The 26,798-nt window shown below is 42.2% G+C and overlaps 1 protein-coding gene across 1 annotated transcript in view; it reads right to left on the reverse strand.

Moving 5' to 3' along the window:
- DNAH7 (dynein axonemal heavy chain 7) overlaps positions 1–26,798 on the reverse strand; it is a gene marked incomplete at its 5' end in the record, with an annotated part of 161,289 nt that overhangs the window by 40,144 nt on the left and 94,347 nt on the right. Inside the window, 7 exons of the mRNA XM_081956675.1 lie at positions 855–1,045; positions 3,397–3,551; positions 6,301–6,464; positions 18,209–18,394; positions 20,223–20,403; positions 22,091–22,437; positions 24,782–25,112. Of these exons, the coding sequence (XP_081812801.1) occupies positions 855–1,045; positions 3,397–3,551; positions 6,301–6,464; positions 18,209–18,394; positions 20,223–20,403; positions 22,091–22,437; positions 24,782–25,112 (1,555 nt within the window). The remainder of the gene's footprint in view (positions 1–854; positions 1,046–3,396; positions 3,552–6,300; positions 6,465–18,208; positions 18,395–20,222; positions 20,404–22,090; positions 22,438–24,781; positions 25,113–26,798) is intronic.

Consider the following 26,798-nt stretch of genomic DNA (forward strand, 5'->3'; position numbering starts at 1 on the left):
ATACATGGCCTATTCACATTCAATCTTTGTTATTTTTACTGCCTTCTTTCCATTGTTAAATCCTTTGTATTAGTGTTAATATGCTTACATATTTTTAAAATTATATTTAATATACATAATCACTGACATATATGTCAGAGGGAGAGAATGGAAAAAAGCATCTGCTCATATTAATGTTATATATGCATTATCATTATAAGCCACACAGTGGTTACAGTGCAGGACTGCAGGCTGTTTCTGCTGCTGCAATTTCAAATCTCACCAGGCTCAAGGTTGACTCAGCCTTCCATCCTTCCCAGCAGTGGTGGGTTGCAGGCAGTACGCCCTGGTACGGGCGTACCGGTGCCTGCCCAGAGCACTGGGTACCATTCCATTCCGGTGCTCCGGAGGGCCCACCCGCCCACCAGAGCTCCTTACCTGTATTTGAGCTCTTCGACGCTTCTGCGCAAGTGCACGGAGTGCAGAGCGCCTGCATGATGCTCCGACAAGCAGCTGGAGCATCGTGGAGGCTCACAGAGGTGTCGCAAGAGGTAAGGATGTAGGCACACATTGCCCGTGTGTGCGGGCACAAGAGCACGTTCATGTGGTGGACGCCAGATCCGGAACCCACCACTGCTTCCGAGGTGGGTAAAATGAGGACCCAGATTGTTGGGGGCAATATGCTGACTCTGTAAACCGCTTAGAGAGGGCTGTAAAACAGTGTGAAGCGGTATATAAGTCTAAGTGTTATTGCTATTATATATACATGGAAATGCATAGGGAGAGAGTTAAGAAAGGGATTGTGATACTGCTAATAATCCACTTGCTTATGAAACAAAAGTCAACCGCCTGAAGTTCCCAGGCAAAATGCTCACTTTGACAGAGGTTTCTGGGAGGTAGTGGGGGTTTCGCAGCTTGGTTGTAACGTAAAAGCGAAAGTCCGGAGCATATTCAATGGTAGAATCCCCAAGGCGTATGCAGATGCTGCCACCCTGCTTGAAAGTCTGCTTAAGCAGAAGAGGCTCCAGAATGGGGTCCAACTCTTCGCCAACATTTTCTAGCAGCACTTCGATTCAGCCAAGAAATTGAGACAAACCATAAATTTACAAGATGCAAGAACAAAGGACGCAAAGCACACACGCTGTTATATAAGCACACCAGTAAACTGAAGCTGAAAGCAGTCTTGAAGACTCAATAATTGGAAGATGAGTAGAAATTATAAACATTTGCATGCTAACTCCAAGTGCCAACCTATACTGTTAAATATGACTGTCACTAATAAAATATGATAGCTGCAATATTTAACACAGGAAAGAATAAGGAATGTGTTATAAAATTTGGAAAATAAATGGTTGGAAATATAGTGCCTATTTATTTATTTGTTTGTTTGTTTGTTTATTTGGAAATTTATATTGCCGCCTATTTGCACATGGCAACTCAAGGCAGCTTACAAGAAGGTAAACCTCATATAAAAACAATAAAACTAATAAAAGAGAGAATCATATACTAAATTAATTAATAAAATAATATTAAATAACCACCCACCCACCCACCCCGGCTCCATCATGTGCTCCATCCCCTGGCCCACTGGCAGAACCAGAACTTCAATGCCTTCCGGAAGAGTGTTAGAATAGGGGTCATTCTAATCTCTGGGGCAATGATGTTCCAGAAAGAGGGAGCCACTACAGAGAAGATCCTTCTTCTGGGTCCCACCCAGTGGTGGGTTGCAGGCGGTACGCTCCAGTATGGGCGTACCGGTGCCTGTCCGGAGCACCGGGTACCATTCCAACAGTAACATGCAGTAAGGGGAGGCAGGGGAGGCAGAGCCTCATCGCTCTCATGAAAAGAAAAAAAAATCTCCCCTTTTCTCTTTCATTTCTTTCTTGCGCTTGCAAGGAAAATACCCCAGGATCACGGTGGAGGGGACAGCAACTCCTTCCACTGTGCTGCGGAGAAGAGCCAAGCTGTGCTCCACAGCGCTAGCCTCAGATCAGCGCAAGCCGCGGTCCCCTTCATGTTGGCTCAGGAAGGAGGGGAATGGGACCACGTGTGCAGGAGGCTCCTCAGTGCCAGCCTCAGATCAGTGCGAACTGTGGTTCCCTTTATGTTGACTCAGGAAGGAGGGGAATGGGACTGCGTCTGCAGGGGAAGGGGACCGCGGCTCGCGCTGATCTGAGGCTAGCGCTGAGGAGCCTCCTGCACACGTAGTCCCATTCCCCTCCTTCCTGAGCCAACATGGAGACCGTGGCTCGCGCTGATCTGAGGCTGGCGCTGAGGAGCCTCCTGTACACGTGGTCCCATTCCCCTCCTTCCTGAGCCAACATGAGGCTAGCGCTGAAGAGCACAGTGTGGCTCTTCTCCGCAGCACAGCGGAAGGAGTTGCTATCCCCACCACCGTGATCCTGGGGTATTTTGCTTGCACGCTTGCAAAGATCAAAGTTGTCACAATCCCCCCTTCATGATGATCATTTCATGATGTCACCAGCCTCACCAGCCATAAACCTCACCGCACGTCACTGTGTTCCGGTATGCTGCTCCAGAGGGCCCACCCACCCACCCGAGCTCCTTACCTGTATTTGAGCTCTTTGGCGCTTCTGCACACACACACGGAGTGCACAGCACCAGCGCAATGCTCTGCCAAGCAGCTGGACCATCGCAGAAGCCCGCGGAGGCGTTGCAAGAGGTAAGGATGCATGTGGTGGACGCCGGGCCCCGTTGCAACTGTACTGGTTGCAACGGGATCCAGAACCCACCGCTGGTCCCACCAGATGTATCTCCCTAGGGGATGACAACCGCAGTAATCCTTGCCCCCCTGCCCCCCGCCATTCTGGTGAGTCAGGTAGATGTGACCAGCTAGAGACAGTCCGTCATATAACCAATAAAATATTTTTTATACTTTTCAGATAGGAGTGTCCAAAGAGACAAAATTATGTAAATTGAATGAATAAGAGTGTGTAGGAGATGGAAGTACTACATGACAACAAAGACCAAGTATAGAACTGAATCTGCATGTCATGAGATATATAAGGCTTTAAAAACAAAGCCTAGAAAGAAAGAAAGATAAAATTTCTTTAGTTCCACAAGGATGATATAAATGGTGGATAAAACTGAGAACATGTGTACAATATGGTCAAACTCCATCAGTTTTAATGTTGCTTTTCATATGGAAAATACAATAAGTATAATGCCAAAGATATATTTATTGTCGGAAATATTAGATGAGATGTTACGTCCTAAATCCCCCCCTATGTATAAGTTTTTCTCAATTTGGAGGATTGTTAATTGGTTTTGAAATGTAAAATGTTTTACCATCTGATACATTTCATTACATCTAAATGATTCTAACTATTATAAAACCTAATCATGTACTTTGAAAATCTGCAAGAAAAATATACTTCTAAAGACTTGATAGCTTACCAGGTGTACCAAACTGAACACAGTTTTCTAGTGTTCGTACAAATTCACTGTCACTGAGCTTTATGACATGCAAGCTGTTGGCTTTTTCCATATTTTTCACCCATTTGTTTGCTTGACCTTGAGGGTCAATCATAAGTGGCCATCTTCTTGCATTTCTGGAGAGAGAAAACAGTGAAATATCTCAACATTTATTTGGAATTTTATTATGCATCTGATTTTTTTGTTTCCACTCAATCATGTCCAATTCTCAGAGACTGCCTGGACAAGTCCCTGCAATTTTCTTGGCAAGATCTTTCCGAAATGGTTTGCCATTGCCTCCTTCTTGGGGCTGAGAGTGTGTGCCTGGCCCAATAGCACTCAACTGGCTTTGTGCCTAAGATGGGAGCAGAAATCATGGTCTGCTGGTTTCTAGCAAGAAGTCTTAACCACTATATCAATCTGTCTCTCATACTTGAACACATTTACAAGATACCTAGATGGAGATAAGTGTTTTGTGAGTCGTACCAGTGCAGAACCGTATCAAGAATTTTCTCATGACTTCCTGTGAAGAAGTACCTATATCCTTCCAGTTTTATGCTTTCACTTTCTGGGCCCTTGCAAAAGGAAACAACCAGCATCTCATAGCCCACAAAGGTGTGAGATATAATCCAAGGGGAAAATAGAACTCCCCTCTTTTTGTACAAATGACAAAGCACATGCCCTTCATTCAGGCTTTTTCCCATGTTAGTTACCGCTAGCCGCACAACAAAAGAAAATTCCATTCTTATAGGCCTTTCAGCATTCATCAGTTGTGTTGACTTCACTTCCCAGATCGCTAAGCAAGCAGATCTGTAGTCAACGCTAGGGGAGTTCTACATGCAAATGCTAATCCACAAAGTCAACAGCCTTAATCATCCAGTTTATCTGAGTGATTTGAGGAAGTTAAAAGTATATTGCTATAGGCAGTGGTGGGATTCAATTTTTTTTACTACCAGTTCTGTGGACATGGCTTGGTGGGCGTAGCAGAGGAAGGATACTGCAAAATCCCCATTTCTTCCCGATTAGCTTATTTATTTATTTATTTATTTATTTATTTCTTGGATTTCTAGACCGCCCTCTCTCCCAAAAAGGGACTCGGGGCGGTGTACAGTCAATGCAGATAAAAATACAATCATAAAACAATTAAATACAATTGGATGGAGGAGATAGGCTGTACAAGAAATAAATATATTTTAAAACCCTAAAAACATCCCCAATTAAAAACCCAAACCCAATTAAAATAAATCCCCGGGAGGTAAAACTAAGAAAGTGCCAGGCCAGCTGATTGAAATAGGTGAGTCTTTAACTTTTGACGGAAGGAACGGAGGTCGGTGGTGGTTCGAATGTCGGGGGGGAGGTCATTCCAGAGGGTTGGGCCCATCACAGAGAAGGACCTACTCCTAGGTGTCGCCCGCTGACACTGCCTAGCGGATGGCACCAGGAGGAGTCCCTCCCTGTGTGAGCGAATAGGTCGCAGGGACGTGTGTGGTAGGATGCGATCCTGCAGATATCTAGGTCCTATGCCATGGAGCGCTTTAAAGATGGTGATCAATACCTTGAAACGCACCCGAAAGGCCACAGGTAGCCAGTGCAGCTCGCGCAGGAGTGGTGTTACGTGGGAGTAACATGTACTCCCCATGATAACCCGCGCGGCTGCGTTCTGAACTAGCTGCAGTCTCCGGATGCGTCCCAAGGGAAGCCCCATGTAGAGGGCATTGCAGTAGTCCAGGCGAGACGTCACCAGCGCATGAGTGACCGTGCGCAGGGCACTCCGGTCCAGTAGGGGGCGCAATTGGCGCACCAGGCGAACCTGGTGGAACGCCCCCCTTGCCACGGCTGCCACATGGTCCTCCAGTGACAGCTGGGCATCAAGGAGGACGCCCAAATTGCGCGCCCGCTCCACAGGGGACAGTTGTTCGCCCCCTATGGCCAGCGATGGTGTCAGCTGGCTGAACCGAGGTGCCGGTACCCATAGCCACTCGGTCTTGGAGGGGTTGAGTTTGAGTCTGTTGTCCCCCATCCAGCTGGGACTCGGGAGGCAGAAAATAGATGGGGGCAGGGCCAGTGAGAGGTGGTATTTACCGGTTCTCCGAACTACTCAAAATTTCCGCTACCGGTTCTCCTGAACTGGTCAGAACCTGCTTGAATACCATCTCTGGCTATAGGCCACTGTTCACTTTCCACAAATGCATAAAGATCAGGAAGGTTGAACTGATGGGACCTTCCCTCTGTCAAGTGAACATTGAACAACATTTGTTGTGAACGGATCTGGAAGTGGAAGCAGATACTGGCATCTAGAACACTATTCCAATCAGAAAAGGTTGCCTTACAAAAGATACACCAGAAACTCATGTATGAATCTCTGCATATATTTAACATAAGAATAACACGTGCTTTAATCCAAAGACTGTAACTTCATAAAACAATAAAAGGATTGCATTTAGTCTAGGGAAAGTATGAACACAGAGATTGTACTTTTTCTCTTTTGGACCAGTATTACTAGATTCCCAATGGCGTCCAATCTAGATTTTCTATAGCTCTACTATTTTGTTTTAGATTTTAGAGATTTTAGATCCGCTCAATCTAGCTTTTTTTCTGGAATTCCAAGCCCGCATGTTCAGAAATCACACTGGCTTGTAATTTGAGATTTTATCAGCCAACAAACTGCAGGATGAAAATTTAGAGAACAATGTTTTAAATGTGAAGGATTATGTCCTGAGACCTTTTGCATGCCAACCAAGCTCTTCGCTACTGAACTGTGCATCTTATGTTTTTTAAAATGAAAAAATATACAATAGTATCTTATTGCACCCCTACAAGTAGAAAATAGCATACCATACTATCCAAAGAAATAAATTATGCCTATCTGAAGCTTCTGTTACTTACGAGATAATAATACCATTATCAATGGAAAATAAATCGGAAGGCAATCCAGCTATGTTCCAAGCTCTAATTTTCACGGCTTCTCCTAAAGTTGTAGTCAGGGAAAAATCATCCGAGCACGGAATGCCTCTGGCTTTGCATGTCAATATCCAGTCTCGGGATTGATTCTGAAAAGGAAGAGTGCTAAATATTGGGCAGCTATTCTAAAAAAAATGAATTTTAGTGTAATGAGGCTCATTGGCAGTATCAATTACTTGTTACTCTTGACAATTTGCTGGGGAGAAATTTGAGTTCCTTTTAATCGCTTTTAATTCTACCAAAAAGCATTAATGTAATACTTACAAAATTATTCCCAAGAAGTATTTTAGTTATTTATTTAATAAAACTTAAAATGAACCATATTGATTTTTTTTCCTTTCACCATCCAATTAGCCCTGATTTTATCTATTTCTTCCACAATGCCCTTGAGGCGAAACATCATAATCAGGCAGCGAACTCAGAAGTGTACATAGTGAAAGATATCAGATACAGTTTATCAACAAGGGCTGAAATCCCGAGATATTCTGAAGATTAGACATCATGTACTTAGGGAAAGCTACAGTCAGAATCAGTGACGTGCGGTGAGGATTATGGCTGGGGAGGCTGGTGACGTCATCAGGAAGGCGGGGAAGGGGTCCACGTGTGCAGCACAGGTGGTCCCATTCTCCGCCTTCCTGAGTGAACATTAAGGGGACAGCGGAGTGCACTGATCCGCGTAGCATTGCTTCCTCCACCTGCGCCAGTCCTCCCCCCCCACTCCTTCAAGGTCTCCCACCAACCCGAAGCCCGATCCCCAGCTCCCTCGGATAAGGCTTGAGCGGGGTGAATGGGAAAGCAACGAAAGGGGCTGCGCTTTCACCCCGCTCAAGCCTTGCCGCCTGCAGCCACCACCCGCCCTCGTTGCCCCTTTCGTTGCTTTCCCACCCGCCTCTAAGGCGCGCCAAAGCCTCCTTTGTCCCCCCCAGCGAGCGCCCTTTTTATTTCCCACGACACCCTCCCCCCATTTCAGGAAAGCTTTCCCCATTGCTTGGGGGGTGAGGGGGGCGGCTCCTATCCCCCCACTCCCTCCGTCCCTGCCTCTCTCCTCAGCCCCAAAGCTCCGTCCGCGTGACTCACTTCCAAGGCGGTGGCTGGAGAGGCGCGCAAGAACGGCGAGCGGTTTCCCACCAAAGCGGCGTTGTGCGTGCAAGAAGGAAAAGTCCACGGCAAAGCCCTTGTCGCCCCGAGCTCTTGTTTGCACTTCCGCCCCTTTTTCTTCGCTCCATCCCGCTCCGGCTCTGGAAGGGCCGGCGAGGTTGGCTCCAGCTGAGATCGAGAGGGAGGAGAGGAGGGGGTAGCTGCGGGCTACCTTCCGACCAAATGCGCACGAAAAGCGTGCGCGATCGGTGGAAAAGAGCGCTAGGTAGCTGGAAAAGACAGCTGGGTAGATGCGTGTTTGCGTGCCTTTGTCCTCCGGCAGCGCCTTCTTGCGCGCACAACGCCGCTTTGGTGGGAAACCGCTCGCCATTCTTGCGCGCCTCTCCAGCCACTGCCTTGGAAGTGAGTCGCACGGACGGAGCTTTGGGGCTGAGGAGAGAGGCATGCAAACACGCATCTACCCAGCTGTCTTTTCCAGCTACCTAGCGCTCTTTTCCACCGATCGCGCACGCTTTTCGTGTGCATTTGGCCGGAAGGTAGCCCGCAGCTACCCCCTCCTCTCCTCCCTCTCGATCTCGGCTGGAGCCAACCTCGCTGGCCCTTCCAGAGCCGGAGCGGGATGGAGCGAAGAAAAAGGGGCGGAAGTGCAAACAAGAGCTCGGGGCGACAAGGGCTTCGCCACGGACTTTTCCTTCTTGCGCGCACAACGCCGCTTTGGTGGGAAACCACTCACCATTCTTGCGCACCTCTCCAGCCACCGCCTTGGAAGTTAGTCGCGCGGATGGAGCTTTGGGGCTGAGGAGAGAGGCACGCAAACACGCATCTACCCAGCTGTCTTTTCCAGCTACCTAGCGCTCTTTTCCACCGATCGCGCACGCTTTTCGTGTGCAGTTGGCCGGAAGGTAGCCCGCAGCTACCCCCTCCTCTCCTCCCTCTCGATCTCGGCTGGAGCCAACCTCGCCGGCCCTTCCAGAGCCGGAGCGGGATGGAGCGAAGAAAAAGGGGCGGAAGTGCAAACAAGAGCTCGGGGCGACAAGGGCTTCGCCGTGGACTTTTTCTTCTTGCGCGCACGTGAGCCATCGGTGGAAAAGAGCACTAGGTAGCTGGAAAAGACAGCTGGGTAGATGCGTGTTTGCGTGCCTTCGTCATCCGGAAGCGCCGACAACATTTCTGCCTCCGCAGCTCCCGGGCGCGGGCGGACGAATGTATATAATATTATAATATTATATATATATATATATAGTATATAATATTATATACTATTATTTCATGAAGAGAGGTGAGGCCCTGCCTCCCCTGCCTCCCCTGACCGCACGTCACTGGTCAGAATCAGAAGGCCTTAATTAACAGTTTATGACACTAAAAGTTACAGTGCAAAATAATTGTTTCAGCTGTTAAACAGTATAACTGGGTACACTTCTACGGTCAACCGAGAAACACATAATAGTGTCGGATAGTCAACTGGAACTTCTCAGCATCTAGTTTAAATGGGTCAGAGGTGTATATCATTCATCCATATGGCTCAGATGTGTGTGTGTGTGTGTGTGTGTGTTGTATTTGTACTGATAAATAAATAAAGGGAGACTAGTATAGATCTATTTCGAGCTAATTAGCTCTCATCAGCTAGCCATACCCTTACTGGGATTTGAACCTGGGCTGTATTATATCTTAGGCAGGAGTCTTAGCCACTAAGCCATAATGTATATATCATTTTGGGGATAACAGCCTTCTAGGCAACTTATAGCCTACATCAAATTCTGTTAAACAGCAACAAAAACCTGATTCCTGCCATGAGTAAAACAGACTTACTGGAGGAGAGGTAAGAAGCATGCAACAGGAGCGGGGCACTTAAATATGCACAGAACTGTTAATGAATAATGTGAAAGAATTTGTGTTCTGATGCAGCTGATGCTTTTGTTTTTCTGTCAATGTGATTAAATGTTTTTATTTATTTATTTATTTTTAAAAGCAAGATGTTTGCACTGCAAAGTATCAGGATTCTTTTTACAGTCTAAGATGGAGACTGGTAGCTTTGAATATTTGTGCAAGAGCAAGAAGCCATATATTTTAGAAAAGCAGGCTTTTCACCTGTTTTACTTTTTGGAAAGATGGAAATGAGAACTGAAAAGGAAGGCAGAATGGCTAGAAGTCATCTGATTTTACCCTTTCTCCCAGAATCCTCCCCCAGAGATGGAGCTTGGTTTTTCTGGGCAGGACAGGAATATCCAGGCAGAGCTGTTCCAACTACTTTCCCACAGAAACAAATGTATTTCATAATAGGTAGAAAACAGATTTACTTTCAAGACAGAATGTTTTTACATTAACAAAGTTGGAAATAAGGAACTAAGGAAATTAAATTGAATGGTCTTAAATAGTCATGGAGGTGAATAGGCCTTCAGAGAAGCATTTTAAAGTCAATCAACTTTAAAGGATCTACTCATTTGGCCTATAATATGATCATAGAAACCTGCCATGCCAAGGAATATATTAGATACACTGTTTGAAATGTTGAATCTGGGAACTGATTACAATGTAAAATAGCATTTCAAAGAACTTTGAAATTGCTTAGGCAGTAACTCCAACTAAATGTTTATCTTACTTAAAAGATTGATTTAAGGATAATTGCCTGTCACTTGTTAATAAAATCAAGTTAGCTATGGGGAATTAGAATAACTTAAATCTGTTTTGTGGGGGATATAAAGTCAACCATTAAAATATTCTTTTTTCTTACCAAAAGTATTACTTGCGTTTCATTCTTACCCTCTACACATCCCCATTCATTTGTTAAGAAATTAACAAAGGAAATAATATTGTTTATGGATGGAGGAATCTCAGAAGAATGAAAATGACTGTACAATGCTTCCCTCCAATATAAAAGCAAAATGTAGGATTCAAGTATCAAATATTTTTTATTATCATCCCTATAAATGTCTAAATTCTATTATACCTTTTTAATAGCTGAATTGGCTGCATTAGTATAATGAAAGAAAACATAATTGTGCAGCAATAGTTTGCAATTTGGGAGAGTCATAACCTTAATCTAACTTCTCTATGGGCCTGAGTTATGATCTATATTATACAATACAATACAATAGTAGAGTTGGAAGGGACCTTGGAGGTCTTCTAGTCCAACCCCCTGCCTAGGCAGGAAACCCTATACCGTTTCAGACAAATAGCTATCCAACATCTTCTTAAAGACTTCCAGTGTTGGGGCATTCACAACTTCTGGAGGCAAGCTGTTCCACTGATTAATTGTTCTCACTGTCAGGAAATTCCTCCTCAGTTCTAAATTGCTTCTCTCCTTGATTAGTTTCCACCCATTGCTTCTTGTTCTACCCTCAGGTGCTTTGGAGAATAGTTTGACTCCCTCTTCTTTGTGGCAACCTCTGAGATATTGGAATAATGCTATCATGTCTCCCCTAGTCCTTCTTTCTCTTAAGCTAAACATACCCAGTTCCTGCAACCGTTCTTCGTATGTTTTAGTCTCCAGTCCCCTAATCATCTTTGTTGCTCTTCTCTGCACTCTTTCTAGAGTCTCCACATCTTTTTTACATCGTGGCGACCAGAACTGAATGCAGTATTCCAAGTGTGGCCTTACCAAGGCATTATAAAGTGGTATTAACACTTCACGTGATCTTGATTCTATCCCTCTGTTGATGCAGCCTAGAACTGTGTTGGCTTTTTTGGCAGCTGCTGCACACTGCTGGCTCATATTTAAATGGTTGTCCACTAGGACTCCAAGATCCCTTTCACAGTTACTACTACTGAGTATGGTATCACCTATACTGTACCTGTGCATTCCGTTTTTGTTGCCTAAATGTAGAACCTTACTCTTTTCACCATTGAATTTCATTTTATTAGATAGTGCCCAATGTTCAAGTTTGTCAAGATCCTTCTGTATCTTAAGCCTATCTTCTGGAGTGTTGGCTATTCCTGCCAGCTTGGTATCATCTGCAAATTTGATGAGTTCCCCATTTATTCCCTCATCCAAATCATTGATGAAGATGTTGAAGAGTACTGGGCCTAAAACAGAGCCTTGGGGTACTCCACTGCATACTTCCCTCCATGTAGATGCAGTTCCATTGAGAACTACACGTTGAGTGCGGTTGGTCAGCCAGTTACCAATCCATCTGGTGGTGATGCTGTCTAACCCACATTCTTCTACTTTATCTAGTAGTAGGTTATGGTCTACCTTATCAAAAGCCTTACTGAAGTCCAAGTAAACTATATCAACGGCATTCCTCTGGTCCACTAATTTTGTCACATTATCGAAGAATGCAATAAGATTAGTCTGGCATGATCTGTTTTTGACAAATCCATGTTGGCTTTTGGCTATTACTTTGTTTGCTTCTAGGTGTTCGCAAATTCGTTGCTTGATTATTTTTTCCAGAATCTTTCCTGGTATTGAGGTTAGGCTGATAGGTCTGTAGTTTCCTGGATCTAATTTTTTCCCTTTTTTGAAGATGGGAACCACATCAGCTCTTTTCCAGTCCTCTGGTAGTTCCCCGGTGTTCCAGGATCTCTGAAAGATATAATTCAGTGGTTCTGAGATCTCGTCTGCTAGTTCCTTCAGAACTCTGGGGTGTAATCCATCCGGTCCTGGTGATTTGAACTCATCTAGGGTAGACAGGTGCTCACTTACCATTTTCTTCCCTATTTCAATTTGTGTTCCTAATTTTGTGGTGCTGCTTTTGATAGGTTGGACTGTTTTATCCCTTTGTGTAAAGACAGATGCAAAACATGAGTTAAATAGTTCTGCTTTCTCCCTGTTGCTTGTCACCTTCTTGCCACTTTCTCCTAGCAATGGACCAATTGTTTCCTTAACTTTTTTCTTGTTTTTAACATGTTGGAAGAAGCTTTTTTTGTTAATTTTTACTTTTGTGGCAAGCCTTTCTTCATTGTGAGCCTTAGCTTTCCTCACTTCATCTTTACAGGCTCGGGCTATTTGCTGATATTCTGCCTTAGTTATGTCCCCCTCCTTCCACTTTTTATACTTACTTTTTTTGTCTTTCAGTTTGTCAGATAGTTGTTTATGCAGCCATGCTGGTTTCTTTTGGGAGCTGTTGTTTTTCTTCTTCATTGGTATTGTGTTAGACTGGGCTTTTCTAATCTCATTTTTCAAAATTTCCCAAGCTTCTTGAGTTGTTTTCCCCTCGAGGATTCTCATCCATGGAATTTTTCCCAAGCTCTCTCTAAGTTTATTGAAATTAGCTTTCTTAAAGTCCAAGACTCTAGTTTGACTTTGTTCTACTACTTGTGTTTGGATAATGTTGAATTCCAATATTGCATGGTCACTTGCCCCCAGGGTTCCTATGGCTTCAACACCTTCTATCATTTCCTCTCTGTTAGTGAGAATTAAGTCCAGTATGGCTGATCCCCTTGTTTCCTTCTCTACTTTTTGGAAAACAAAGTTTTCTGCTAGGATCTTCCACTTGGTGCAGAGTTTGTTTCCCAGTTGATGTCAGGGTAGTTAAAATCTCCCATTACTATTGTGGTGTGCTTCCTACATACCTTAGTTAGCTGACTAGCAAAAAGTTCATCTTCTTCCTCTGCTTGGTTGGGTGGCCTGTAGTATAGACCTATGGCAATGTCATTTCCCCCACAACCTTTAATATTGACCCAAATGCATTCAAGATAGTTCTCATTATTGTTGTGCTGTATTTCTGTAGAGACATAGTTATTTCTTATATATAGTGCAACTCCACCTCCTCTTTTATTTGGTCTATTTCTTTTAAATAATTTAAATCCTTCTAGCTGTATGTTCCATTTGTCAGTTTCATCCCACCAAGTTTCTGTAATGGCAATAATATCATATCTGCCCTCTTTTACTTGAATTTCTAATTCTCCCTGTTTATTCCTCATACTCTGTGCATTGGTATATAGACATTTGAGTCCATTTTGATTGACCTTGTGTTTACTGTCTACATAACCTGTATTATGCCTGACTGCCCCTATTTTCTTGCCACTTGTGTGATTCATGCACATGGTATGACAATCACTATTACATGCTTGGTTTTGCTTGACAGCAGGAGTGATAATCTTACCCACACACACATCTATGTTACATGCATTTATAACCCTATGAATTTTAGTTTGCTGGGGACAGAGATGTTCTGTATCTATTAATTCTCTGTCCCCGCTCTTCAGTTTAAATGTTTATCAAGAAAATCTGTGAATTTAATGCCAAGTAACTCAGTTCCTTTCTTGGATGGGTGCAACCCATCTCTTTTGTACAGTTTTTCATTGGACCAGCTACAGGCTTCATGACTAATAAAACCAAAGCCTTCCCTTTTACACCACTCCTTTAGCCAAACATTAAACTCTGCTACACGCTGGCCCTTCCCTTTTTGTTCCTTATATACAGGTAAAACCTCTGAAAAGATAAGCCTACAACCTATACTATTAAGTTCATACCCCAAGTTCTGGAAATCATTCTGCACAGAAAGTACATCTTTCTGGGATAGATCATTAGTGCCAAGATGTATAATAGCATCAACGTCACAGTCCTTACTTGCATTCTTGACTATCTTAAGAATACGCCTCTTGTCTCTGCTGGCAGTAGCACCTGGCAGACACCTGACCTCTTTTAAAACCTCCTTATCCTCTCCTAAATTAACATCTCTTACGATTGAATCACCAACCAGAAGGTGACTTCTCTTTTTACATACCTTGATCTTCTTCTGCGACTGATGTGTGATACCTGGTTCCCCTTTTCGCCTTTCCGAAGAAAGTTCTTCGTTTTGGACCACGATCCCCTGCTTATTTGAGTCATCATTATCACAACTGCCTTGACCTATCTCTTTAGTGTCCCCATTAAGGTCAGCAAGGGCACTATATCTGTTTTGCTGGGTCACAGCAAAAGCTTTGGGTTTATGGTTCACAGCTCTCAACCTGCCAGATCCCACAGTTGTCCAGACAGCTCTTCTCCTGCAAGATCTTTGTGGCAGAGGGGGCTGATAGTGTGGCTTCACCATAGAGTGGAATGGCTGACGTAGACACCTAGTTTCTGCTTGGAGAGCACAGATTACAGATTCTAGATAGGTAATCTGCCTATGTAGACTCGTAATTTGTTTACAAAGGGGACAGTATCCAAATTTGAAAAGAGTACTGCGAAAGACAGGTGCAAAACAGCTATTACATTGAACTAAGCCAGTCATTTTGAAATAAATAAAATCACAATCTCAAACACACTAATCCAGAATGTATTGCTATTTTGGTTTATAGATATATGATTCGCGTGCCGTTAGGCGCGCGGGCCCCCACCTCAGTGTCTTTGTCTTGTGACTCACCCCCTCCTTCTCTCCAGCAGCTCCAATCCTAGCTTCAGGAAGCTTCAAATGATATGGAGTTTAAGGGCCCCCACCTCAGTGTCTTTGTCTTGTGACTCACCCCCTCCTTCTCTCCAGCAGCTCCAATCCTAGCTTCAGGAAGCTTCAAATGATATGGAGTTTAAGGGCCCCCACCTCAGTGTCTTTGTCTTGTGACTCACCCCCTCCTTCTCTCCAGCAGCTCCAATCCTAGCTTCAGGAAGCTTCAAATGATATGGAGTTTAAGGGCCCCCACCTCAGTGTCTTTGTCTTGTGACTCACCCCCTCCTTCTCTCCAGCAGCTCCAATCCTAGCTTCAGGAAGCTTCAAATGATATGGAGTTTAAGGGCCCCCACCTCAGTGTCTTTGTCTTGTGACTCACCCCCTCCTTCTCTCCAGCAGCTCCAATCCTAGCTTCAGGAAGCTTCAAATGATATGGAGTTTAAGGGCCCCCACCTCAGTGTCTTTGTCTTGTGACTCACCCCCTCCTTCTCTCCAGCAGCTCCAATCCTAGCTTCAGGAAGCTTCAAATGATATGGAGTTTAAGGGCCCCCACCTCAGTGTCTTTGTCTTGTGACTCACCCCCTCCTTCTCTCCAGCAGCTCCAATCCTAGCTTCAGGAAGCTTCAAATGATATGGAGTTTAAGGGCCCCCACCTCAGTGTCTTTGTCTTGTGACTCACCCCCTCCTTCTCTCCAGCAGCTCCAATCCTAGCTTCAGGAAGCTTCAAATGATATGGAGTTTAAGGGCCCCCACCTCAGTGTCTTTGTCTTGTGACTCACCCCCTCCTTCTCTCCAGCAGCTCCAATCCTAGCTTCAGGAAGCTTCAAATGATATGGAGTTTAAGGGCCCCCACCTCAGTGTCTTTGTCTTGTGACTCACCCCCTCCTTCTCTCCAGCAGCTCCAATCCTAGCTTCAGGAAGCTTCAAATGATATGGAGTTTAAGGGCCCCCACCTCAGTGTCTTTGTCTTGTGACTCACCCCCTCCTTCTCTCCAGCAGCTCCAATCCTAGCTTCAGGAAGCTTCAAATGATATGGAGTTTAAGGGCCCCCACCTCAGTGTCTTTGTCTTGTGACTCACCCCCTCCTTCTCTCCAGCAGCTCCAATCCTAGCTTCAGGAAGCTTCAAATGATATGGAGTTTAAGGGCCCCCACCTCAGTGTCTTTGTCTTGTGACTCACCCCCTCCTTCTCTCCAGCAGCTCCAATCCTAGCTTCAGGAAGCTTCAAATGATATGGAGTTTAAGGGCCCCCACCTCAGTGTCTTTGTCTTGTGACTCACCCCCTCCTTCTCTCCAGCAGCTCCAATCCTAGCTTCAGGAAGCTTCAAATGATATGGAGTTTAAGGGCCCCCACCTCAGTGTCTTTGTCTTGTGACTCACCCCCTCCTTCTCTCCAGCAGCTCCAATCCTAGCTTCAGGAAGCTTCAAATGATATGGAGTTTAAGGGCCCCCACCTCAGTGTCTTTGTCTTGTGACTCACCCCCTCCTTCTCTCCAGCAGCTCCAATCCTAGCTTCAGGAAGCTTCAAATGATATGGAGTTTAAGGGCCCCCACCTCAGTGTCTTTGTCTTGTGACTCACCCCCTCCTTCTCTCCAGCAGCTCCAATCCTAGCTTCAGGAAGCTTCAAATGATATGGAGTTTAAGGGCCCCCACCTCAGTGTCTTTGTCTTGTGACTCACCCCCTCCTTCTCTCCAGCAGCTCCAATCCTAGCTTCAGGAAGCTTCAAATGATATGGAGTTTAAGGGCCCCCACCTCAGTGTCTTTGTCTTGTGACTCACCCCCTCCTTCTCTCCAGCAGCTCCAATCCTAGCTTCAGGAAGCTTCAAATGATATGGAGTTTAAGGGCCCCCACCTCAGTGTCTTTGTCTTGTGACTCACCCCCTCCTTCTCTCCAGCAGCTCCAATCCTAGCTTCAGGAAGCTTCAAATGATATGGAGTTTAAGGGCCCCCACCTCAGTGTCTTTGTCTTGTGACTCACCCCCTCCTTCTCTCCAGCAGCTCCAATCCTAGCTTCAGGAAGCTTCAAATGATATGGAGTTTAAGGGCCCCCACCTCAGTGTCTTTGTCTTGTGACTCACCCCCTCCTTCTCTCCAGCAGCTCCAATCCTAGCTTCAGGAAGCTTCAAATGATATGGAGTTTAAGGGCCCCCACCTCAGTGTCTTTGTCTTGTGACTCACCCCCTCCTTCTCTCCAGCAGCTCCAATCCTAGCTTCAGGAAGCTTCAAATGATATGGAGTTTAAGGGCCCCCACCTCAGTGTCTTTGTCTTGTGACTCACCCCCTCCTTCTCTCCAGCAGCTCCAATCCTAGCTTCAGGAAGCTTCAAATGATATTAGCTCTGATCCCGCTAAAGCATTATGATTCATTTCCACTGAAACTAGGAAAAAGATTTAAAAATCCCCCATGGCTTCCAATGAGACAGTCACAAATTGTTGTGGGTTGAGGTTAGAATCTGCTATATTTCAGAAATATGAAAATCAAAACTCTGTCTAAATTCCTTAAACTTTTTAGAACACCAAGAATGTTTAAGGGTACTTACAAATGTCTCTACATGGTGTAACTGATCAACCTTAAGAAGTGATTTAAACGGAGAACACAATGTGAAACTAAGTCTATCGGTGCCAATTTAGAAACAGTTCTTATGAACAGCTCAAAAAGGAGCTAAGAAATTGAGTTGAAACATATGGGAAATCCTGAGCATCCATGGTTTTCTCCAAGTATTTTGCCATACTCCTTAAGTTTAAGTTTACTGCAAGGCAAAACATTTTACTTGACAAAACATTTTACTTGCTTTCTTTTGAAATATTGCAGATTCTAAAGGGAAGAAGTTGTTGCTTATGGAACTGTTTATTTTGAGTCAGGCTCTATATTGTCTGCACTAATTGGCAGTGGCTTTTTGGGGTTTTGGAAAAGGACTATATCCAAATCTGCATGGAAATGCCAGGAATTGTAGCTAAGTTCAACTACAGGTCACTCATGTACTCTTTCTCCTGAGGAATTACATGGCAGTCCTTGTATGTGGAACATCTCAAGATTAACATAGGTCATTTCTCCTTAAAACAATATTTCCCATACATAGTTGAATTATAACATATAACTGCCAATAATTAAAGATAGTGTGAGTTACAAACCAACAATAATTAAGGACAAGTTTAGAAAAGGTCCCACCAATGGTCTATATTAGTTGGCAATTATGATGTACCAAAGTTAAAGATGACTATCCTAAATTTTTTAAAATGTTTTTTTTTTAACAATGATACCTTCATAATTTTCTCATGTGTTGTTTTCATATCAAAGCTTTTATTTTCAAACTGAAGTAAAAGTATATGCTTGGATATTGAGTAAAAACTATTGCTTATTTGCTGCAGAAGCATTTAGCTTACTAAACGTCATACATTTATTCAATTGTTCATTCATTCCTTACTTGTCGGTAGTGCGATGTGAAGGCTCCCAGGTAAGCTACAATGCCAGATGAGATGAGGATATCGCCTGTCAAATTGACATATTGTTTTCCCAGTTGCAAAGCTGCCTGGCTCCAACGGGTTTTCTCACCCCCAAGGCCACCAAGTAATTTTTCTGCTCGGTCTAGCTTTTTGCTACACAGGTCAACCTTAAAATCAAAATATAAACTTTAAGCAAATCCATCCCAGCTAATGATATTACAAATAGTTACATGCTTTACTTTCAATGCTTATGAAAATATTATATACAATATGTATTGCTTCTTATTATTACCACGCTCATCATCATCTAAAAGTTTTCATATTTGAAACCTCAAGATAGAAAAACTGAAAGAAATGTGTGTGACAAATTGTCACAGATGAAATTCAACAAGGTCAATAGTATTTCCATTCTTCTTGCCTTCAAATAAATTATTGCCTTCACTTTGCAGTGCGAAATTGATAATGGATTTATACGCGATACCAAAAACAGTTGCATCTCAAAAAGGAATACATATCACACAAGAGCATGATATTGACTTATGAAGGTCATTCTTACACAGATGTGGCCCATGAATTGAATGCATAAGAAGCTTTCTGTCTGGCAATTTGTCAAAAATGTTTTCTCTAATAAATGTTTAATATTGAACTAGCTGCAGTACCAGCTATGTGGAATGGAGGCACTTTCTTTGACTCCTCGGGTCTTGAATAACCTTCCCTAACTTGGTACTTTCTGCATGCCTTGTGGTGAGATGGGAGGTAAACCAATTTAATAATCAAGCAAACAAATAAATAAAATGTGTCAACTTCCTAATTCTGGTTGGTATCTAACAGGTGAAATTTTAGGGAAAGCATCTCTTTATTCAGTTGGCTCCTCTTTTCCCAAAAGAGGTTAAACTATGTCCTATTGCCATCGTGCCTCTCCATGCTTGCTTTGTGCTCTAGGCTAGTACTCCACCCACAAGGAGTATGAAAAGATCAGGCCAAGTGGGAATAATCTTTGGTACCCTGATGCAAATAAGAGTAAAACCCAGCGGTGTATACACAGGCATATTGGAAGGCATGGAGAGACCCCATTTATTCCAGCAAGCCTGCTCAATATTGGAAGGGAAGAACTTAGCTAAGCATACGCCATCACAAAACCAAACATCCTGACCTCTCCAAATATCTTTCCACACAAAAACAATTCATTTAACTAAGGGAAATCCAGCTGATCCTTCGATTTGTCAAAAATACTACCCCCAAATCCAAAGAGAGTTTCTTATACAAAAATAAAATATCTGTACACATTCTGCTTTCTGTCAAGCTCAGGTCTTTGCAATCTGCCATCCAGGAAACTAACTACACCAGGGTGTAAGGATTTAAGCTCCATTTAGCCACTAATTGGTTTTATTTATATCCTTTTTATCTCTAGAAAGTTTAAGCAATGTACATGAGAATGTCCCCAGACTTTATCTGCAACTCTGTGTAATGACTTTGTCTGAGAGTGACTTACTCAGCATTAGTAAGTTCAGTAGTAGGTCAGTACGTTCAGAATGGGAAACTGAATTAGTCTCTCCTCATTCCCCACTCAAAAACCATCATCTTCACCTCTACATTATTCATGTAACTGCCAGGTAGGTTCAACAAGTTTTGAGTATAAATTACTTTTGAGGTTATATTTGTGTAAATGTAGGCAAATGCTATCAACGCAATCTGGTATAACGAAGAATCCAGCGTATGTAATAAATAAACTGAAGTTGTTTAGTAAAATTCCACTATTTTCTTCAGAGTTTGTGGCTGTTGCTTTGATCCTCAGTCCTACTTTGGAGAGTTGGCATATAATCTGCATATTTTTAATTCAGAAACAGAAAGAGAAGAGCTCTTTGAGAGCGTTTGATAAGTATCCTGATCAGGGTTGTGAAAAATGGAAAATAAATGAAGAAGCAAAGAAACAAAAAAAAAGTTAAAGTGATGGCATAGACTTCTTTTTTGCATTTTTGAATGGTTGTTACTTACTTGGTTTTCTAAGTCAGCTTTTTCCTGCTTTTTTTGTTCCAGAGTCTTCTGTAGTTGTGCTAGCTTGTATTGAACTTCCTTCAGGGCTGCTTGCTTTTTTCTCAAACCATCCATAGCTATTTTCAGTTCCCCTTCAGCTGCATTGAGTTTTATCTTTTTGGGGGCAACAACTTTTGCCACTCTGAAATAACAACAACAACAATTAAGGATGTCATCCTTGTTACATCCACATGCAAATACTATTCCAGCTAGCTACTCTTTCTGTACACATTACATAAACACATGCAGACATTCCTGCATATGCGGTATGTATGGTGACTCTGCCAACAAGGTAATATAAATTCTTTCCTGCAATTCAAAGTATCACATGACTTATGGACTGCTAACTGTCTTCCTGTAAATTTTGAAGACCATAGAGGAAAATTTGAACAAAAGTAAGTCCTAAGCAGTTTAATTATTTGGGATGTGATGTTGTCGTTTGCCTTGACAAATTCAGATCCTATCTCTTATTCTTTTGTGTTAGCAATATTCTTTAAAATCCAAATGTCGCTAGGCTACAAGTAAAAAATGTGATGTATTCAGATATCTCTGACTCTGTGAATGATGTAGGATCTACATCTGTTCAGATTTTCAGAGAAAGCAAAAAGAGAGAAATACATGCTCATATAGTATATGTATGTATATAATCAGAGACAGAGACAGAGACAGAGATAGAGATAGATATATGAGAGCCAATTTGGTCTAATGGTTAAGTGCTGGTCTAGAAACCAGGAGACTGTGAGTTCCAGTTCAATCTTAGACATGAAAGTCGGCTGGTTTGAGTGAAGCAAGGACGCGAAGGGAGAAAGAGAGGGCACCAGGAACTAGCAGAGCAGAGAAGTTTCCTGCTCTGCTGGCAGTAAGAATGAAAAGCAAAATACAGATGGTACAAAGTTTTTCCCCTTGGGATTCCCACGGCCTGCAGCTTTGCAAAGGAATACAAAGCAATTAGGAACATCTATTGACAGATCAACCAAAGAGAGGGCTAAATGTTCATCCATGAGAAAAGTCACCTAGTGGAATCTGCTGGGGAAGGTATGAGACCAGAAGACCTGCCCTGAAAGGATTGAAATGGGCCAGATGAGAGAGGATGTAATTCAGAAGGGATTGAGCAAACTCAGAGAAAGAAAGCAAATCCTATGTATTGTAGGATACTTTGTAGAGAAAGCTGTTTTATTTGAATCCATTTGTCAAGACAAGGAGTTGGACTGTTTGGGTTTTAAAAGTCTTCTGTATCATTAAAGAGAACGCTTGATTAATTTTACAAAGGAGAGGATAGACTGGAAGATTCCTAACCATTGAGTAAAATAATGTCGTTTAATGTTATCATTGTACCAGTGTTATACATATGGGATTCTTTATTATTTTTATTTTTAGATGCCGCAGAAAGCAAGGAAAACACCCATTGGTGCCCCTTGATGGTGGAATAATTGGCAACAGGCTTGTTTGAACTAAGAACCGAAAGAGATCCTGCTTGGGAATCCCCTGGGGGAATCAGCTCCCAACTCAGGACCAGGGCTGTACATACAGAACTAGAAGAAAAAGAGAATTGTGGGTATACCGTAATTAGTAGAAAAAGTACACATTTCTGTAAATGGCAAATCTACAAAATTAATTTGTATGAATCTGGATGGCTGCCAGCTCCCACATGTATTTGGAAATACACTGAAAACAAGATGATGTTGCCATATGCTCTATTCGTAAAGGAGACAGTATATATTGGTATTCCCGTAAATTTCTATCACCGCTTGGGGAGAAGAAACAGTCCCAACAGTCACTTCCCTGCCCAATGTTCTTCATTTACATTATGATTTGAAACTGTTACTTACTTATCATAGGAGTCCATGGCTATGACCCATTTGCACAGCCCTTCTGCAGCTGTGGAAGCATTCCGAACTTTTTCAGGAACAAACTCTGGATTAGTGATGTACTGTTTTCTAATGATATTCATGTAAGCTGGAGGTATGTTGTCCTTATCATACTCATGAAGTGATTGCAGAAATCTCATGTCCCCAAGGAGTTTCTTAGCTGGGCCCCAGAAATCTTCCATCTTTTTTCCAGTGCCTGTTGGATCTGGAATTTTATCTGCCTTAATCCCTTTCAGGATGCAAATGGCTTCCATAACAAGTTTCACACCAGCAGGGGGGCTCTTCATGGACTTGACAACAGTGATATCCTATATTCAAAAGATTAGATTGGAGGGGAAAAAATCCTATTGCATTTTTAATGTTGAAAACAACATTAAGAAAAATGTCGTCATAGTTTGATGACAGACCACCTGAATTTTTTCAAAGTACATCATAACTAAGGATTCCATGACAAACAAGTAGGACTTCCAATCAGGTGACCACAAACCCATTTTCACTATTGCTGGCCAGTAGAAGAACCATAACATTTGAGGAACTCCAGCTAATTTACCTTCTTTATCTTTTTCCCTCTGGACTCCTTTTTCCTTCTCCATTGCATATTTTTACACTACAAGCCTGGGAGTAGGACCATTGGTGGTTTGTGAAAGAGCCAAAGATGCTCTGTTTTCACATCTTTCCTCCTTTCTATCACACATCTATCGATCACTCAACCACCTTCTTAATTATTTCATAACTAAGATAACTGCAAGAAATACATACCAATCCCATAAGAATTTCTCTAAAAATTCATCTTCGCAAAGATTGTGAAAAGTAATTATTTTTATATTTGTGTAAAAAATATTTCTTTTAAATCTAGAAGAAAATTTGTTTTTGTACTACGCAGAATATCAGCATTATTCCCTTTTTTTAAAGCATTCATGTATCTATCATGTCACAGAGAATAACGGTTTCAAAAATTAGTTTCAGTTTATGCTTCACTCTTTTCCTGCATACTTTTTTAATTTATTTATTTGCTTGTTTTGTCAAGCATGTATAAGATAATAGATATAAGTACATACAAGATTATGAATTCATGAAATGGATACGAATTAAATAGGGGTGTTAGGACAGGGATGGTAGGCACTTTGGTGCACTTATCCATGCCCCTTACAGACCTCTTAGGAATGGGGTGAGGTCAACAGTAGACACTCTAGGGTTAAAGTTTTAGGGGTTTGGGGAAGAAACTACGGAGTCATTCCAGGCATTGACCACTCTGTTGCTGAACTCCTGACGGGTTTTTTAATTTTGTGTCTTTTGGAATTTTATTAGGGGATTTTAAATTGTGTTTTAACTGTCTTTATTCATCTTCCTACCTCCTCCATGTACACGTATTTGTTTATTTTGTGTGTGTATTGTCCATACTGTTTTTATGTGTTTTATTGTACGCCGCCCCGAGTCCTTCGGGAGAGGGTGCGGCTAAGAAATAAATTTCATTATTATTATTATTATTATTATTATTATTATTATTATTATTATTATTATTATCATCTGTAATCGAGTTTGGAGTGGTTTAACATAAGTCTATCTATTGCGTGCTCATGTATTGTTGTGGTTGAAGCTGAAGAAGTCATTGACAGGTAGAACATTGTAATAGATAATGTTATGTACTACACTTAGGTCGGATTGAAGGCAGTGAAGTTCTAAATTGTGATATGATTATGATTAAGTAATCCGGATTAAGTATCATTACATTTAATTGTGTGACAAGTGATGAGCCTTCTCCCTTATTTTTCAATTTCAATTCATTCAAATGTTTTTCAGCATTGTGTCAGTATCCTTGGGGCACCCATACTAATGAATAATATGCAGTGAGCGTTGACATTCACTGCTAGATTTTATGTTTGTAGACCAATGGAAATGTCAAATAATTCTGACAGAGGCCAAAGAATATCTGATAACTAATTCAGATACACAGCAAATGATCAATTTCAGCCTCAATTTTAGCACTTAACATTTAAAAAAAAAGATATTTATAAGGGACAGAAATTTGTGTCCCAATCTTTCCTTTCCTTTCTTATCAAGAACCTTCAATAAATTGCCTCAAACAGAACAAATTCCAAACAAAATAATCAAATTCAGAGCAAGGTCATCCCTTTAACCCTGGCTACTGGATTTGCTAAGGCATTTTAGACCGATAAATCTAGCCTCTGTTTTAAAACCTCCAGTGAAGGGAAACATGCCACTTTATGAGGAAAACTATTCCTCTGGTTGTCAGCTTTCATCATCAGGAAATTCCACCTGTCCTCAATCTACTTTCTTGTTGCTTCAACTCACAGGTTCTGCTTCTGCCATCTGAGGCAAAGTGACATTATCTCTGACTCTTATTTCATTCTCTCTTTCAGTATAACTGAAACTGAAAAAGTCTGTTTATGTTTCTTGCTTGCTCAACCTTTCAAATAATTCTAGGGGAACAATGCTGAGCTCGACAACGTCTTATCTCTAAGGAAGAGGGGCACCTTTTAAATGGGACAAAAGTAAAATCCTGTAGCACTGTAACAAATTAATGCTATGTCAGTCTTTACCTTTCTCTACAAAAACACAAGCTATGAATAAATCAGCATGCCTGCCTCTTTCAGATGAAGAAATTCAGCAAGAATGAAACAGAGGCCATACCTGTGCGGTCAGAGTGTCCAGAGCGGCTAATGCACTTTCCAGGATTGGCAAAGCTTCTGCCAGATCTGCATCGCATTCATCTTTGATGGCTTTGGCGGCCATGGCTTGTTCATTGGCTACCTCTTCATCAGCCTTCACAATCTTCTCTGTCTTTGCAACTTCCAAAGATTCTTTCTCAATAACAACCATCATGTCATCCACTTGCTTGCTCGCTACCCTTAGCTGGGGCTGCAAGGCTTCCAGTTCCACCTGCATTGTGGCCACCTGGGCAGCAGCTGAGTCCAGTTTCTCCAAGCCCACTTCGTATCTCTTTTTCAGTTTCATCACCTCACTGGAGATAAATCAGAAGATAGAATCTGAATGACATTGCATTAGAGTATCCTTAATTTCATCCCCAAACATCCACCCACCCACACAACCATCAAGACAGAAATTGTGTCTTTACTCAGCACTACTTCTACAAATTCCTCTTCCAATCCAGTAAATTTATAGTGTATTTCTTGAGTCCTAAGATGATTTACTTAAATCCTAGTGTATTAGATGCTTCTCCAGCTGCTTTCCAAAAGGGTTCCAAGACACAGTTTCTGGCCATTGGTGCAGGGGCAAAATGCTCTGAAGTCTGCTACTGGTTCGTTTGTGCGCATGCGAGCCAAACACAGGCTTTACACACATGCTCACCATAGGTGCCAAGAAGCCTTTTCTGAGTCTGCAAAGGTAAGTAGAACAGTGAGTGGGGAACAGCTGTGCCCCGCAATTTAGATTCACTAGAAAGTAGGATTTCCTGCTTTCTAACAAATATAAATCGTGTAGCACAGCTGATTGTCACACAGCTGATCGTCGGAACTTTTTGAAAACTTTTTTTAGCATTTTTTTACTACTGGCGAACCAAAGTAAGAAAAAAGTTCCGACGATCAGCTGTGCAACAATCAGCTGTGCCACGTGATTTCTAGCAAATATAAATCACACGGCACAGCTGATTGTCACACGGCTGACTACCGGTTCGCCTGAACTGGTACCATTTTTTACTATCGGTTTGGCCGAAGAGGTAGCATTTTCTACTACCGGTTCGGGCAAACCGGCACGAACCGGTAGCATTTTGCCCCTGCATTGGTGTGTCAACTGAACTGCAATCCGTACAAGGCTTGTGGGCTGGAGATTTTTGTTTGCTTTTTGATTTATACATTGTTTGCAGCACTCTTTTATAATGTTGACTTTATTCTGTATTTTAGGCTACTCTGAAAAAAGGAAAAGAACCACACATAAGGGGGTTAACTTAATCAATAAATAAATGAAGACAAGCTTCCAGAACCAAACCCAAAATATTATTTTATTATTAAATTTTTGCCACCCATCTCCTCTATAAGATGACTATAAAGTACCTATTGAAAATATAATATTCAATAAAATTCAACAATAGAACTTCATTAATTTAAATATAAATAAAAATGAAACAGAAAATAGAAAGTTGCATTTGATTTTTTTTTCTGAAGAACCATATTTGACATTGATTTATAAGCCAGTTATCTATCTATACCTATGACAGGGGTGTCCAAACTTGGGAACTTTAAGACTTGTGGACTTCAACTCCCAGAATTCCCCAGCCAGCCATGCTGGCTGGGGAATTCTGGAATTGAAGTCCACAAGTCTTAAAGTTCTCAAGTTTGGACACCCCTGACCTATGATAAACAGATTTTTAAAAATAACAATAAAACTTTCTTTTTGGTTTTTCTTGGGAATAATTATCATCTAGATAACCCAGCAAGTTCTCATTTGCATTCTTATTCTTGAACTATTTAAATATCAGATATTTTATGCTATGTTATCTTCTAGCAGCTGCAATATAGTAATTATAACAATTGTTTTTAATCATTCTTTGGGTATGAAGAATGCTGCCTTTCTTGTGTGTGAGATCTCTGAACTGTATATTACTTCTGTTTACATGCATCCCTTGTTGGATTCTGCCGAGATGGGGGTGGGTGGGTGGAGAGTCAGTGGTGGGAGAAACAGTAGATTACTT

This window comes from Natrix helvetica, assembly GCF_964273705.1.
Source record: "Natrix helvetica genome assembly, chromosome: 1".
NCBI classification, from domain to species: Eukaryota; Metazoa; Chordata; class Lepidosauria; order Squamata; family Natricidae; genus Natrix; species Natrix helvetica.